At 40.2% G+C, this 17504-nt stretch overlaps 1 protein-coding gene across 6 annotated transcripts in view; it reads left to right on the top strand.

Moving 5' to 3' along the window:
- Positions 1-17336, top strand: part of Usp37 (ubiquitin specific peptidase 37) — a 75538-nt gene extending 58202 nt beyond the window's left edge. For all 6 annotated transcript variants that reach the window (XM_075951573.1, XM_075951571.1, XM_075951574.1 and 3 more), the window contains 6 exons: positions 205-371; positions 1876-1936; positions 6332-6447; positions 9507-9576; positions 10456-10594; positions 10998-17336. In XM_075951573.1, coding sequence (XP_075807688.1) covers positions 205-371; positions 1876-1936; positions 6332-6447; positions 9507-9576; positions 10456-10594; positions 10998-11085 — 641 coding nt within the window. In that variant the 3' untranslated portion in view covers positions 11086-17336. The remainder of the gene's footprint in view (positions 1-204; positions 372-1875; positions 1937-6331; positions 6448-9506; positions 9577-10455; positions 10595-10997) is intronic.
- Positions 17337-17504: the final 168 nt, after the last annotated feature.

The following is a 17504-nucleotide window of genomic DNA, read 5'->3' as shown; positions in this document are numbered from 1 at the left end:
CCAGTAATTCAAGCAAGGAGATGGAAGTGGAAGGTCGGGGTCAAGGTCATCCTCAGCTACTTAGCAAGTTCTAGGCCTTAGACCCTAAACCTAAAGTGTTAGGCAAGAGCAGGGCAAATTACTCTCTCAACAGTAGGTGCCACTAGAGTTCACAAAAATTCGGGTGTTTTTTTTTTTTTCCAAAATAATATTCTGCTTCTTTAGAGCCTGCTAGTTTTTCTGAGATAACGAAAGACTGTGACGAGAATAAAGAAAACAAAACTCCAGGAGGCTCTCAGGGAGAGGTTGATTGGCTCCAGCAGTATGACATGGAGCGTGAAAGAGAAGAGCAGGAACTGCAGCAAGCACTGGCTCAGAGCCTTCAAGAACAAGTAAGATACTCTGTCACTGCTTTCTCCTTTCTTCCAGACAGCAAGTCACAGTCACTACTGTTTTAAGCATTTGCTGTGTGTCAGGCGTTGATCCTGGCTGTTTATGTGCAGTTAGTTATTGAGGGGGAAAAAGAAAAACTGTTTGGGCTTGCTTTAGGCTTGAATGAACAGTTATAACTAGTAAATTTTTTATTATTAAAATATTATTAGTCATGCTGTATGCTGTAGTTGATTGCATGTTAAAGCAAAATGACATGTTAAAGGGTGTTCCATGTTAGCCTCATTCTGCAAGCTGTCAGCACATCCCTCAGCATGATTTTATGAAATATATCAAGGCAGTAAACTTGCTTGGTTATTGTCTTACAATATGTGTTCTATAAATTGTTTGATAACAAATTTCTCAGAAATATCTAAAATCTATCAGCTCATTGTATAGCAAGTCTGTACACAAGTGTTTGTTGTAGTACTGGGGATCAGACATAACATTGGCTACTCTAGGTTATATCCCTAGTTCTTAATTTTTACTTTAAAGATTTACTTTATTTTATGTGAGTGCACATTTTGTCTGCGTGTATATGTGAACCATGTGATTGTCTAATGCCCACAGAGGTCAGAAAACATCAGGTTTTCTGTGACTGGAAATTACAGATAGTTGTGAGCCAACATGTGGGTGCTAGGAATTGAAGCTGTGTTTCTGCAAGAGCAGAAAGTGCTCTTGACCACTGAGCCATCTCTCTGAATCCCCAATTTTTACTTTTTGTTGGTTGGTTGGTTGGTTGGTGGGTGGGTGGGTGGGTGGTTGGTTGGTTGGTCGTTGATTGGTTGGTGGTTGATTGGTTGTTTGGTTGGTGGGTGGGTGGGTGGTTGGTTGGTTGGTTGGTTGGTTGGTTGGTTGGTTGGTTGGTCTTTTGAGACAGGGTTTCTAGTTCTCACTTTGTAGCCCAGGCTGTCCTAGTTCTCACTTTGTAGACCAGGCTGGCCTTGAGCTCACAGAGATCCTCCTGCCTCTGCCTCCCAGGTGCTGAGATTAAAGGCAGGTGCCACCACCGCCCAGCTCGATTTTTACTTCTTTATATTAGTTTATTTGACCTGTTGTATCATCTAAGATACTTGACTTATAGGTGCTATTTTCATGGTTGTCTGATCTAAGATAATCCAGATCATGCTAATGAAAGTTTCATGAGACTGGAAATGTAGGTCACCAGTAAAGCACTTGCCTAGCGTTGTGCGCGGTCATGGTTCCATCCCTTGCACTGAAAAACAAGCAAAAGTTAGTAAGACTCCCTAGAAGGAATGCTTGGGTTTGGTTTGTTTTTTTTAAGAGGCCAGTTTTGGAAAAAAAACAAGTTTCCACTCCACCTTCCTCATAGGTTGTAGTTCAAATCTCTGTAAAGCTAGAGAAAGCATGGTAAGCAAATGCTCCCAGAGAAATTTATTTTCCCTTAATCAGTTGTGTCTAAGGAGTACCCCTTTAAATACCTTAGTTTCGTTCTTTTCTCTTTAGGAGGCTTGGGAACAGAAAGAAGATGATGACCTGAAAAGGGCTACAGAGTTAAGTCTTCAAGGTATGGAGATTATTTTAATTACATTTTTAAATGGAAAAGTATATTAATACATAGAAGACATTTTAAATTATTTTTTTTAGACAAAGTCTCATTTAGCCTAAGCTGTCTTTGGAACTCTCTCCGTAGCCAAGGATGGCATTGAACTCCTCCTGATCCTCTGCCTTCTGAAAGGTTACAGGTTTACAACACCAACTGGTTTATGCAATAGTGGGGATCACTTGCAAGACCTTATGTGTGCTAAACACTCAGTTAGCTGAGCTATATCCCTAGCCCTAAAGTGTTTTAGCTTCTTTGTTTGTTTTAATATAGTAATGAATATGAACACCTCCCAGGTATAGAGTCTTAGAAGTTAGACATGTATCTCTTTTCTCTCTCAGAGAAAATCATTGTTATAATACTTCCTTTAGCTTTATTTTTGTTTATTTACATTATACACTATATTAATTGGCTTGATGGTTTCTCTCCTGAGTAGACTTGTTTGCTTTAGATCGGTATCTAATGTGTTTGGTCTGCTGTATAGTCCTTGTTAAAAGCTTGTTCATATATCTACTAATTATTACTGTTAGTTCATAACGAAAACAAGGGAGCTAAAGTGATGATTGGAACCTGTAAGCACATGAATAGGTCAAATTTAACCCAATTTTAAGTCTCACTCTAACCCAGACTAGCCTTGAGCTCACAGTTATCAACTTGCATCGCTGTCCCAAGTGCTGGAATTACAGGTGTGAACCACTGCTGCAACTTTGAGCTCTCATGAGTATTAAAGTTCCTGAAGAATTTTAAATCTCTTACCTTTGTTCTAAAGAGTTCTAAGAGCCAAATATAGTAACAGAGCTGGCAGTGTGAGTCACTTGCATCATTCAGTATGCAACTAGCATTTGTCGTGAATGACCTCATCCGTGCTTCATATCCCTTAAACTAGAGACTGTTTAGTCTCTTCAAAGAATAGAGGTCTAAAATTCTGTCACTGTTTAGCACTGTTTAGTTGGGGTAAATGGTATGGTTTTTTTTTCCATTCTTGGGTGTTTCTGTCTTAAATATCCTTGAGCTATGATTTTTTAATTTGTCATAAACAAAGGACTATTTAGAGATAGCGTCTCATTATATAGCCCTGACTAGCCTGAAACTGTAGAATAGTTTGGCCTTGAACTCACAAAGCTCTGTCTTCCTCTGCCTCCTGAGTGCTGAAGTTAGAGGCCTGCCTAGTTTGCTCTCTTTTGTGGGGGATAAGTGATTTGGGTTATCTGTATGGTTATGCATTATTTTTCAGTTCATTATTTCTTATGGTTATATACCTTTAAGTGTGTATGAAAGTTTTGTTTTGCCCCCTCTTTTTATATATATACATACACATACACACACACACACACATACATATACATACATATACATATATACACACACACTATGTGTGTGCCTGTGGAGGTCTGAGTTGCCATATGGGTGCTGGAAACTGAACCTGGGTCCTCTGCAAATGCTCTTGAAGACTGGACCATCTCTCCAGCCCCAAGATACCTTTATCATATAAATGTATTTCAAAAAAAAAGTCTTGCTTCCTATACAAGCTTGAGAACCTGAGTTTAATTCCCAGCACCCACCTAAAAGCAAGGTGTGGTGATACATATTTGTTTTGTTTAATATATTCTTAGTAATTCTTTGATAATTTTATGCATTCATACAATGTATCTTCATCATATTCATATTCCAACTGTCCTCTTTATCCTTTCCAGATCTATCATGCCCCTACAGCACCCACCCCAACTGCATATTTTTCTATATAACCATTAAAGTCCAAATTTCTACTTTTATATTACTGAGTGTAAGATCATCCACTAGAATATGATCAACGTACCAGAGACCATACTCTTAAAACTGACTCTCCCTCCCCAAGAAGTGTAGAACGAGCTGCAGGTCTGCGTTCCTGCCACCCAGCTCCCGGCCGCCTGGCTAGCTTCTGCCCCAAAATAACGACATACAAACTGTATTCTTATAAACACTGCTTGGCCCATTTCTATTAATGTGTGTAGCACCACGAGATGCGCTTATCGGGAAGATTCTAGCCTATGTCCATCCTGGGTCGGAGCTTCATCGCGTCTGCCCTGGAGAGCAGAGCTGAGGCGTATGAGCTCACTTCCTCTTCCTCCCAGCATTCTGTTCTGTTTGCTCCACCCACCTAAAGGCTGGCCTATCAAATGGGCCAAGGCAGTTTCTTTATTAGCCAATGACCTTCCTCCATCAAAGAAGTCATACACTTTTCATAAATCCTCTTTTAGGAGTGGTGCCTCATAAGCCCTTTCCCCTTGTGATAGTTACTTTTCTGTGGTTGTGATAAAAAACCATCACCAAGGCAACTTATAAAAGAAAACATTTAGTTTGGCTGAATGTAGCTAGAGGATGCTTGTTTGTTTCCCAGCCACCCAGACCCGAAATAATCACACAGAAACTGTATTAATTGCAGCACTGCTTGGCCAATGACTTGCATATTCCTAGCTAGCTCTTACATCTTAAATTAGCCCATTTCTATTCATCTGTGCATCGCCACATGGTTGTAGCCTATCCATCTGGCATCTGGATATCTATCTCCTTCAGCAGCTACATGACTTCTCTTTTTTACTCCACCTACTCTCTCCTCTATCTGCTTGGAATCTCTGCCTTGCCCTATTCTGCGCTGCAATAGGCCCAGATCAGCTTGTTAACCAGTGGTATTCACAGCATACAGAGGGGAATCCCACATCAGCTGAGCGTTTCGGAGTGTTAGAATCCATGGTGGTGGAGCAAAGACATGGCAGCAGGACCAGTTGAGATCCACAAACATGAGGCAGAGAGCAAGCAATGCACTGGGAATGGCACCTCAAAACCAACCCCTTGTGACGTGACACACCTCCTCCAAAAGGCCAAACCACTTAATCCTTCCCATACAGTTTCACCAACTAGGGACCAAGTATTTAAACACATGAGCCTGTTGTATGGCTGTCATTCTCACTTAAATCACCACATCGCTCCATGCTAAGTTGTTGATTGAATTCCTAAGTAGAGCAGCCTGACATGTCCAGAGATAACTGTTTCACTCCAGTCTTCCTGACCTTTGACTACTCTTAGTCTTTCTATCCCTTTTTCTGTGGTGGTCCCTGAGCCTTGGGAACAAGTGGTATGTTATAGATGTCCAGTTTGTGACTGGTTTTGAGTTTCTGTGTTAACCACTGTCTACTGCACACAGAAAGTTCTCTGATGAGGATTGATAGCTACACTAACTAATGAGCACACAAATTTAGAGGACAGTTTGATACTATGTCCATTTAGCAAAATAATAATAGTAAGTTTACCCCATGGGTCGATAAGCTCACCAACCATTGGTTCTTGATCAGATTTATAGTACCTGGTATGAACCAGTTAAACTGGTCTTAAACCAGTTAAAAAGCAGATGCCACCTTACCATTCATGCCACTATTGCACCCATTGGCATGGCTTGCCATGTCAGTTGTTACTATAGGTCTCAGTTCACAGCCAGGTAAAACTGTTGATGCCTGTTTTTTCCCTCAGCAGCCTCTGCTAAGCTATGTAAAGCATACTTGTAATCACAGTGCCAGGGAGGTACAAACAGTCTCACCAGAGCCTGTGAGAGACCTAGTCTTAAAAATCCAGGTAGAGGGGTTGGAGGGATGGCTAAATGGTTAAAAATACTACTATTCTTCCAGAAGACCCAGGTTCAATTACCAGCACTCACGTGGCAGTTTACAACCATGTGTGACTCTAATTCCAGGAGATCCGTCACCTTTTGGTGTCTGAGGCATGCATGTGGTGCACAGATAATACATATAGACAAAATACCCATGCATATAAAATCTATTTTTTTTAAGGTCATGCAGTGGTGGCAGCACCTTTAATCCCAGCACTGGAGAGGCAGAGGCAGGTGAATCTCTGTGAGTTCGAGGCTAGCCTCGTCTACAAGAACTAGTTCCAGGACAGGCTTCAGAGCTACAAAGAAACCGTCTTGGGGGAGGTGTTAATTTACCTCTACCTACATACACATACACGCTCAACTGAACGTGCATGGACATACAGAAAACAAGGGACACTTTCATAGATGCCTATATATACAGTTACTTCCTAAGGGTTAACTGGAACCCTGTTAATAAAATATTTTATGTCTTAGGATGATCAGATGAGTACTTCAAACTGGGTTTTTGGTTTGTTTTGGTTTGGGTCTTTTGAGATACGTTTTTGTTTGATAATCCATAGTGCCCTCGGCCTAGCTATCTTCTTACTTCCATCTCTCTGGTGTTAGGGTTACAGGTGGGCGTCCTCATATCTAGCTCTATCTTGAGCTATTTTATCTTCTCAGTCATCTTATGTCTATTTTAAGAACTTTACCAGGCCCATCTTTCTGTTCTTCAGAGTTGAACAACCCTTTTCTGGATTCCCTGTGCTCAGATGAAGACTCTGGAAATGAGGATATTTTTGATATGGAATACACAGAAGCTGAAGCCGAGGAACTGAAAAGAAATGCTGAGGTATGGTTGGTGAGCCTGTCAGTGTTCCTTCTGCTCCTTCTCTTTAGAGACTCCCTTCAGTATAACACAGCTTCAGTTCTGCCCCTGGGCCGCTGTCAGGGCACCTTCATTTTCTCATACCTGTCTTTTGTTCTTCATCTCTTATTTATGTTTTTCTTTTTTGTTTGTTTTGTTTTTTTCAAGACAGTCTGTCTGTGCAGCTTTGGCTGGCCTGGAACTCGCTCTGTAGACCAGGCTGGACTCAAATTTATAGAGATCCACCTGTCTTTGCCTCCCGAGTGCTGGGATTAAAGGCGTGTGCTACCACTGCCCAGCTTCTTCATTTATTTCAAATAAAACAAATACATTCTGGGGGCTGGAGAGATGGCTCAGTGGTTGAGAGCATTGCCTGCTCTTCCAAAGGTCAATTCCCTTCCAAAAGGTTCAATTCCCGGCAACCACATGGTGGCTCACAACCATCTGTAATGAGGTCTGGTGCCCTCTTCTGGCCTGCAGACACACACAGACAGAATATTGTATACATAACAAATAAATAAATATTTTTTAAAAAAATACATTCTGATTGTTCTTGTTAGATAACAATATATATGTCCATATAAATAAAGACATAAATACATTAAATTATTTTTAGTACTACCAAGTAACTACTATCTTTATATTTAGTGAAAACCATTCAGTTGATTCTGTAATTCTGTGAGCACATTTGGTATCATTTTCTTCTCTCTCTCTCTCTCTCTCTCTCTCTCTCTCTCTCTTTTTCCTTCCCTCCTTCCCTCCCTCCCTCCCTCCTTGAGTTTTCAAAAAAGGGTTTCTCTATGTAGCCCTGGCTGTCCTGTCACTCACTCTGTAGACCAGAATGACTTCAAACTTAGAGATCCCTCTGCCTCTGCTTCTTGAGTGCTGGAATTAAAGGCGTGTGCCACCACAATGTCTGACATCCTTCTCTTTTCTAAAATAATTGCTTTCCCCCAAAAAAATACATGGGATTCTATTCTTTTAGCACACAACTATTATTAGAAACTATTAATGTATTATTTTATCATTCCCACCTTCACATGTGCTTTAAAATGTCATAACCTAACCAGGCGGTGGTTATTACCTAAGGAGAGTTTTTATTCTGCCATAGTGGCTTATGCCTATAATCTCAGGACTTGGAAGGCTGAGACAAGAAGAGTTCAAGGCCAGCTTACACTACAGAGTAACAAAAGAAGAAAAGGTTATTTACAAGTTTTTTGTTTAAATTTCATTTTTTAAATGAAGTCTTCTTTAGCTCAGACTGACCAGGAACCAGCTTTTTAACCAAGAGTGACCTGATCCTATCACGTGTCCCTCCCAAGTGTTGGAATTTTGTTTTTTTTTGAGACAGGGTCTTGCTATGTAGTCAAGCTAACCTAGAATTCAGACCCTTCTGCTGAGTACTGGGGTTACAGTGATGCTTCCCCATACAACTTGAGTTTTTATTATAATAGTGTGTTCAGCAGCTGTGTGATTATAGTGTTCTCCACATTTTGAATTTCCTACTGAAACTTCCTAAGGTAAACTACTTCATCAAAATAATAATGGTTTTTTATTTATTAAAGCTATATTCCTTCTTTGGGTTTGATTTTATTATAAAGTATGTATATGAATATTACATTTTATTTTTTATTAACTATTTTAATGGAGTATTAAAATATAGAAATCTATCCATAACTATTGCAGTAACACAGCAGCTTTCCTTTTCATTCTGTTGTTTAGTAAGTAACTGATCATAACTGTTTCTATAGGGCTGTAGTTATTATGTGTGCTCATGTGGATCTGAAAAACAAGCCAAGATGGGCGGTGGTGGCGCACGCCTTTAATCCCAGCACTGGGAGTTCGAGGCAGGCGGATCTCTGTGAGTTCAAGGCCAGCCTGGTCTACAAGAGCTGGTTCCAGGACAGCTAGGACTGCTACACAGAGAAATCCTTGCTATAGCATTTTATTTGTATTTTAATAAATAAAGCTTGTCTGAAGATCAGGGAGTAAAACTGCCCCACTGGTCAGCCTTACAAGACAGGCAGTGATAACACACACCTTTAATCCCAGTAGTCACATTAGTTGCCATAGAAACCAGGCCATGCATGCCTTAAGTCCCAGCCCTAGAGAGCATTATAAAATGGGAGGAGATAGCTCTCACAGTCTCATTCTGAGATTCTTGGAGGCAGGATCACCATTGCACACTGAAGTAGAGGTGAGAGCCAGTTTTGCTTTTCTCTGACCTTCAAGTTTAATGCCAGTTTTTCTCTCTGAGTTTTTTATTAATCATGCTTCAAACCTGTCTCAAAAAAGAAAAACAAGCTAATATGTTGCTAATGGATATAATTTTTCTAATTTTCTATAAAGGTAAATAATATATATTGTTGCTCTACTGCTAATCAGTCAACTCTTACTGGATATATTTTTACATCATTATTATAACATTACAATGAATGTATATATTTATATTTACATATTTGTTTGTTTGTTTTTCTTTTGTTTCTCAAGACAGGGTTTCTTTGTGTAGCTTTGGTGCCTGTCCTGGAACTAGCTCTTGTACACCAGGCTGGCCTCGAATTCACAGGGGTCACCTGCCTCTGCCTCCCCAGTGTTGGCGTTAAGGTATGCGCCACCACCACCCAACTGTAAAGTATACTTTTGTTAAGACTTATTTTTGTGTTGGGTGTACATGTCTGTGTTTGTGAAGGCCAGAAGAGGGCTTCATATCCCCTGGAGCTAGAATTTTATAGGCAGTTGTGATGCCTAGGTAGGTGCTGGGGACTGAAGTTGGTTTCTCTGTAAGTATTAAGAAGTGCTCTTGACTGCTGAGCCATCTCTCTAGTCCTAAGTTTATTCCTTTCTTTTAAGTTATTTCCGTAGGATAGTTCCTGGAGATAGAGTTTATACATAAAAACATGCATGAGGCTTGTAAGCACTGTGACCACTAAGGTTTGTTACTTACTCGTGCCACACTATGCACTGAAGATTCTGTCACCTTTGACTAATTAATTCAGCATTTTACTTTTATTCAAATGAAGAGCTATACCCACTTCTGTTTTCAGACTGGAAATCTTCCTCATTCCTATCGGCTCATCAGTGTTGTCAGTCACATTGGGAGTACCACTTCCTCAGGTAAACAGACATCATGATCTCAGCATCTGTTAACAAAGCAGCTACCATTTGCCCTTTTTGTTATTATTTGTCTATCTTTGTTAGGTGTAGGTTGACTACATTAAGAAAAATTTAAGAAGCTAGGGATGTAATTGATAAAGTGCTTCCCTCCTAGGTTTTATCCCCACCACTGCATAAACTGGACAGTGAGGTACACATCTGTGATCCCAGCATTCATGGAGTAGAGGTAGAAAAATCAGGAATTCAGAGCCAGTCTGGGCTACATGAGACTCAAGCTAGAAAAAGATTAAAAAACAAAACAAAACAACAAAAACTTTAGAATTCTCCCTTTAATAAACACTGTCTGGGAATTTTATAAGTCAGGGTAACTTTTCATAAGTGATGAAAATTCCTCTGCGCAAATACATTTATTAAAAAGTTGTCTTGGCCTGGGGAATGATCAGTGGATAAAGCGCTTGCCCTCTAAGCATGAGGACTAGAATTTTATTCCAGCACTTCCATAAGAATCCAGTGACCTGTCTGGAACCCCAGCCTCAAAGGAAGTTATTTCTCTCAGTTTGGTACATTTCTGTAATGTGCCAGACACTGAGAGGCAGAAGCAGCATGGTAGAAAAAACTCAAGACTTTGTAAACTACATAGGTGAGTTCAAGGTTAAGCGAGTTCCCTAAAGAGACCCTATCTCAAGTGACAAAGAGCTGAAATACAGCTCTGTTACAGAATACCACACACACAAAGTTCTCTGTACATAGTTTTCAGATGAATTTTACAAAGAAATGTTATTGAGGCAGAGAATAATGAGGGTTTCTCTTAAGCTTCTGGTAGCCAAGAAAAATGTGGTATGTTTTAGAAAACTTAATTTCAGATTTTATCTGTTTCAGGTCATTACATTAGTGATGTATATGACATTAAGAAACAGGCGTGGTTCACATACAATGATCTGGAGGTCTCTAAAATCCAAGAGTCCTCTGTGCAGAGTGACCGAGATCGGAGCGGCTACATCTTCTTCTACATGCACAAGTAAGAAACCGACCCACCAGGTAGTTACCACCATCTGAAGTTACCCAGACTTCCATAATATTTCCTCTGTTAACTCCACATTATCATCTCACAGAAATATCTGGGAATTACACTTAGGGCACTTTGTTCTGTGGTAGAACCTGTCTTATCATGGGTTGGTCTTCTGGTTGTCAGTGAGGTCTGCTCATGTGAGGGGAACTGCACAGCATTTTTATAAAGCTGACTGCTGTCACTTCCTCATTCTCAGAATTAGCTTCTAGGGTTATGATGCTCAAACAAGTAAACGGCTAATTTAGTGAAATTTAGGTGCCAAGTAGGATGCAAGTTTTATCAGTATCCGTTTCCTGTCTGTGCACCCTTGTCTCTTCTCATTGAATTCTGTTTATTTTTTGTTTATTTTAAGGGAGATCTTTGATGAGTTGCTGGAGACAGAAAAAAACTCTCAGGCACTTAGCATGGACGTGGGGAAAACTACCCTTCAGACCTCGTGAGGAGCAAAGGGCTGGCAACATGAACTGCAATTTCCTCTCACTGCCACCCACCTCACCTTTCCTCTGCCCGAAGAGAATTTGGAATTCTACTTGATTCAGGAGCAACAAACAGCTCAGGGCCAAACCAAAAGACAAAATTCCATCATGTGTAACGCTCCATGCTGTTTTATGGAAACCTTGGTCTCATCTATAGGTGATTAGCCTTTTTCTCCTACAAGAGTGACGTTTCCTTTTGTCTTAAGAATACATGTTGTAAATATATATATGTACATACCCACACAATTTATGGAATGACTGGAGCCTTAAAGCTAGGATGAGCCACCAGGAGTAGTATGTCTGCTCACAATGACTGCCACAGCTGTTTGGAGGAAAGCGGGAAGTTTGGAGATGCACATATCGTTTGGCTTGAACTTTTGCGTTTTGAGTGATTTCACTCAAGTCCAACCTTTGACGTTTCTTATGAGTAAAGTTCACTGGAAAGCCAGTTACACTAATAATAGTTTGTTCTCCCTGGAAGAGACATTTCTGTAGCCTGATTTGAGTTTTATTTTTCCTTTGATTTTATGACTCTTAATGCTGTTTACATGCAGTTTCCAAAAAAAAAAAAATGGATTGTTGGTGCTTTGGAATGTTACAGTCCCACACTTGCTATTTATTATGCACTTGACATTTTCTCTCAGAGATGCCGCTACACAGTGTGTTCATCATACTCTTTCCATATTGTTGTGGTGGTAAAGCTAAAAGTTGATATTTTCTTCTGTATCATTTTCCCATGGAGCAGGCATGATCCCAGTGGATTAAAACCTCAGTTATAAAAGGTTCAAAGACCAATATTGTTGCACTAGGAGGGGTGGGGGGCTTTGTTTGGCCCGGCTAGCTTACACCTAAAATAATCACACAGAAACTGTATTCATTTAAGCACTGCCTGGCCCATTAGCTCTAACTTCTTATTGGCTAACTCTTACATATTAGTTTAACCCATCTCTATTAATGTGTATCGCCACATGACTGTGGCTTACCAACAAGATTCTAACCAGCGTCCGTCTCAGGCAGGAGAACCATGGCGCCTGCCACTCTGCCCTCCTTTCTAGCATTCAGTCTACTCTACCTACCTAAGTTCTGCCCTATCAAAAGGCCAAGGCAGTTTTCTTTATTTTACCAGTGAAAGCAACACATAAACAGAACAACCTTCTACACTATTTCTCTTTTTCTGTTTAAACAAAAGAAGGCTTTCACTTTAACATAGTAAAATTACATATAACAGGTATCAAACAAGAATTACAGTTACAATATTTATATCTTTTGTCTTATAACAAAGGAAAACTATATTCTTCAACTCCATCAAAGACTCCAGGAGGATATAATAATACCTAAGTAAACAAGAAGTAAGCAACTTCCAAAACTCAACAGACATCTCGCGGCCTGTACAGTCACCCAAAGTTCTTTTGTATGTTGGTGCATCCATCTTCAGCATATATAGGCCCATAGTATCCAGCAGACATTTTCATGAAGTGGTAATTTTTTTTTTTTGTTTTTGTTTTTTCAAGACAGGGTTTCTCTGTAGCTTTGGAGCCTGACCTGGAACTAGCTCTTGTAGACCAGGCTGGCCTGGAACTCACAAAGATCTGCCTGCCTCTGCCTCCCGAGTGCTGGGATTAAAGGTGTGCGCCGCCGCCACCCAGCCTGAAGCAGAAAATTTTAAGGACAGTTTAGTCACTTTCTTTTTGTGTCCTGTGGAATGTCTCACAGACTCTTTTATGAAACAGGAACCCCAAAGGATCATCTCATCTTTAGGCAAGTTCAGCAGTCCTCTCTCTATGGGTTTTCTATGTCCAGTTTATGCAACAGTCCGGGCAAGAGCAGTTTCTTGCCCAAATGGCTAACCAACTCCATAAGGAGCCTCTTCAATGCCTGTCTTCCTCTTGAAGTATCTTGGTGCTGCCAGGAGCAGACATGTCTCATTGTCATGAAAAGCCCTAAGTTATTAAAACATCTTAAATGCCATATTCTGTAATCTTTGAAAGATATGAAGAATGCCTATCTAACTGAAATATCTCTATATCTAGAAAATCTAGTAATATGACTATAAGCTTGACTTATGATTGTCCATTAACAGCCTATATTTCCTAATTATACATTACATTTTTAAATGAACTACACAATCACAATACCTTAAGATCAGAAATATATATAACAAGATTGACTTTAAATTTATATCAATAAAGCAAAATCCATGCCAATGGTAATTATATCTTTATCATATCCCCCTTTAAATGTAAACAAAGATTTATAAACAATATTTGGGAATATGGACATAGTTATTTCTCTCCAATCTTATTTCTGCTGTATGGGGGCACTGTTAATCAAGTCCTTTATGGTATATCCTGTATGCTAGGTTCATCTCAGGAGTTGAATGAAGTAATTTTCTGAGGGTGTTTATGGCAACCTTTAAGGAGGGTGTGGTCTGTCATACCATATTGGTCTAGAAGCAATCCACAGTGTCTCATCCTCTGAAAACAAAAAGAACCTCTTTTCAAAAGCGTTATATCCTCAGACCCAGATTTTGAAGTCATAATGCTTTTATAATATACATGCTGGTTTAGCTTAGCAGCCCACACAATGAAACGTCTCTCTGAACTTAGCTCCTTACAGTCAAAAAAATTTAAGGAAAATGCAATAATATACAGAATCCAGACTCTGAATTTTTTTATTTTTATGTGGCTTAGTACTCTGTCTCTTTAAAGACTACCCTTTTTTTAAAGTATTTTATGACTCTCTATACTCTTTATTTTTTTTCTCTCATGTCTACATACATTTATTTAACACTGTGACCCATTTAGAGGTCTTTTATGTCTGAATATGTCTTATTGTGAATCTGTAATTTTACTGTTTAGGAACACTTTTGCTTTGCGCTTTAAGAATCTGAGTGGCTACCATCCTAGGTCAAATACAGGTACTGCCTGATTGCCCTGCCCAGTCCAGCATAGCGGAGCTGCTTGTGCCTCTGAGTCACTTGTGCCTCTGAGCTGCGTGCAGTGCCCCCCTTCCAGCGAGTCCAGTTGTCATCAAACAAACCAAGCATAAGCACTTTACTCACAAACTCCATCCAAATGCTTCGTCTCCCAAAAGAGTCAGAGGTCATACTGGCGGCACAGCCCAGAAAGGTGGTATTTTAAAACCACCACTTTTTTTCCTGTTGTGGCTCTGAGTGAGGAAATTTTTTCTATGGCACCCGCCAGCAAACAGCAAAAAGTTGTGTTAAAATCTATATTTGTGTCTAAAATTTCTTTTAAAGCCCTCTCAGGTTTTACGTTGAGTCAGTTTACCACGTTGGAGCGCCAAACTTGCATGAAAAGAGGGTGGGGGCCTTTGTACCAGCTGCCCGGCTAGCTTACACCTGAAATAATCACACAGAAACTGTATTCATTTAAACACTGCCTGGCCCATTAGCTTTAATCTCTTATTGGCTAACTCTTACATATTAGTTTAACCCATCTCCATTAATGTGTATCGCCACGTGACTGTGGCTTACTGGCAAGATTCTATAACCAGCGACCGCCTCAGGCAGGAGAATCATGGCGCCTGCCACTCTGCCCTCCTTTCTAGCATTCATTTCTGTCTACCTAAGCTTTTTATTTAACCAATGAAAACAACACATAAACAGAAGGACCTCCTACACCACAGTATTGCTTCAACTATGACTCCTTGACAGGGATGCTTAGGGCAGGGAAGAATGCTAGTGTCTTTGTCTCCCAGGCAGAGAAAGGCAAGAGGCATGCTGCTTTTTACAGTGCAAACACTGTTGCAAAGGCAAAACTAAGTAGTAGGGTGAGAATTGGGAGAATAGCTGTAGGTAATCCCAGGAGCTATCAAAGGTGCACAGTACATCTCTTACTTTTTAGGTGCTCTGAGTTGAAACCAAGTGGGGACGCAAAGGCAAGCGCTGCATAAATCACTTCGCCAACATTATCTGCCTGGTTAAGCAGCTAATGAAACCATAAAAAGAATGAGCTTGAGGGAATTGTTAGCTCAACTGTCATTAGGATTGCACAGGCTTTAGCAAAGTGAAGCCTGGTGTTCACTTCCTTCCCTGTTTTTTCTTGCTTTTACTATTAATGGGAGGGTTACTCTGCATTCTGAGGTATGTATGAGACCATGTCAGATTTTCGGGGGATGTTAAAACCTATCACTGAAGATGTAACATCTTTTCTGGAAGATTGTATTCGGAGAGCTCCAGCCAGACTCTTGCAATCTAGGTGCATTCTTACATGATCACCTCTTCTAAAGGTCTGAGTCATTGAAGTGTAATGGCCTCACTGCTTTTGTTTGTCTACTGATAAAAGCTTTGACTCCTGCCGTCTACTGCACACCTTGTAGTGAATGTCCCACAAGGGCACAGGTAGGGTATGCGGTAGTTTACAACAGAAAAATATTTGTTTGAAGAACTAACTTTAAATTGTGTTGTTTCACTTCTACCAGGAGCCTTGTTTTGTTTTGTTTTGCTTGAAAGTAACTGATTATCTCAAGTGCAGTGGTGATTGTGAGCTCTAGCATTGTCCGCTGCCGTCTCTGCGTGGGAGAACTTTGATGTGAGCTCTGCAGTACACCATGGAGGAAAACAGAAATAATACCCTGAACAGCCAAATTGGAGTTGTTTTCATGGCTTATGTGCATGTGGCACAGAACCTGGTTGGTTTGACCTTCATGTCTTGGGCAGGACTTGTTAGTTGAAAATAAGTTACTACTTACAACTTAGGACTTGAATTCTGCCCATACTGTGGCCTCGTTAGCGTTTCTCTTCATTCTTTTAATTTTCCCATTTGACTCCAAATGGCGATTTCACCTAGACTGTATTGATTTAACCATGATCCCAGAGTTACATTGAGAGCAGTTAACATTTTGGGCTAGAAGGGACAAGTTACTAGAGCAGAGGTATCAGTTCCCTTCAGTCTACATAATAACCTTCCATGTAAAATGCCAAGTGTGTGGTCACGTTAAATGACTGACCTGGAATTCCATAGCAATTAGTACTCTGCAATCTTTGGATCTTAGCCAAAACTCTTTGGATGAGAAGATAAACTAAAGTTTTGGGGTTTTTTTGGGGGGGCGGTTTTAGCCCTGTATTATACAGTTAAAAGGCTGGGTGTTGATATTGTTTATTTTAGTAGCCAAGACTATCATTTAGGCATGTGGGGAGGCTGGACTCTTGTTTTGTAGGTGTGTATACACATGCTCATAAGTTACGGCCCAGCAGGAAGAATAAGTAAATCCATGAATTGTTGTGTTTATATTCTGATTCCAAGTTGATTGCCTACTTTCTATGATCAGGCTTGACCTAAACAGCTCAGTAGCAGACACAGCAGGTGTAGATGTATTTACATTTTAAGATGTAGTGCTTACAGGTTGGTTAACTCTTGGTGCTAATATTAAACTACACATTTTTCTCTCTCCTTGATGAACTAGGACTCTTAGTAAAAGCTCTAATAGTGAAAACCTCAACAGAGTAACTGATTGTCATCATGGGAGTTTTGTAACAGGATTATTCTCTTGTCACCGAAGTAGACTCTATTCTCTGTCACCAAAGTAGACTCAGTTTGTGTTTTGCTTTGGTTACTAGATTTAAGGAAGTCTGTCTCATTCATACATGACTGGTAAATTGTTTCCTTTCCGTGTGCTGTGTATCTAAGGTTTAGAGGTTTTAATTGTAGGTGTGCCCGTATGAATGAACACTTTAGTGACAATGGACTTAAAAGTTACAGACAGTCCCTCAAGCCTAAGAGAAAGGTGGATGAGAGTCTGGGTCAGGATTCAAGTGTGTCAAGCCAGATATAAGAACAAAGAAGGGCAGTTGTCTGAACAGACATGTTGAATAAGTGGGCAAGAGGGAGACTGCATGGGTGTATGCATCTGTCCCCTGGCTTCCTTTCCTCTTCCCATTTGCTCCTCACTCTTCCCTAGCCTCTTGGTGGGAGAGGGAAACAGAAGCAAGGCTCCTGTACTTTGCTGGTTGAGGCACTCCCGGGTTTGTTGGCAGCTTTGGCCACATTATTTGTGAGGTGGCATTTTTGTGTTCAAAGTGAGTTCTGGTTCTGATGATTGGTGTTGTATGGAACGGCACTTTATCTGTGTTTTAGCAGAACTGTTCCTCTGTATCCTTTATGATTTTTCCATGTTTTTGATTCCTTTTTAAATTATATAGTTTTGTTTTTTTGGTGAGTGTGTGAGAGACATTAAAGCCTTTATTAACCTTGTTATTTGGCTTATTTCTTTAAAGGGACACATTGTTGGGGGCAGTTGTTTTAAGTGGAAATCACCTTCTGTTGGCTTCTGATTGGACTTCTTGTAGTAAACCCATGTTCCTGATGTCATCTGAGGAGTCTGAAGCTTTGCAGAGACTTCTGGGTAACAGCATCCAAGCC

The sequence above is a fragment of the Microtus pennsylvanicus genome, chromosome 17 (assembly GCF_037038515.1).
Source record: "Microtus pennsylvanicus isolate mMicPen1 chromosome 17, mMicPen1.hap1, whole genome shotgun sequence".
Taxonomy (NCBI): domain Eukaryota; kingdom Metazoa; phylum Chordata; class Mammalia; order Rodentia; family Cricetidae; genus Microtus; species Microtus pennsylvanicus.
Note: the sequence above shows the minus strand (reverse complement) of the source record. Positions and strands in the feature narration are given on the sequence as shown.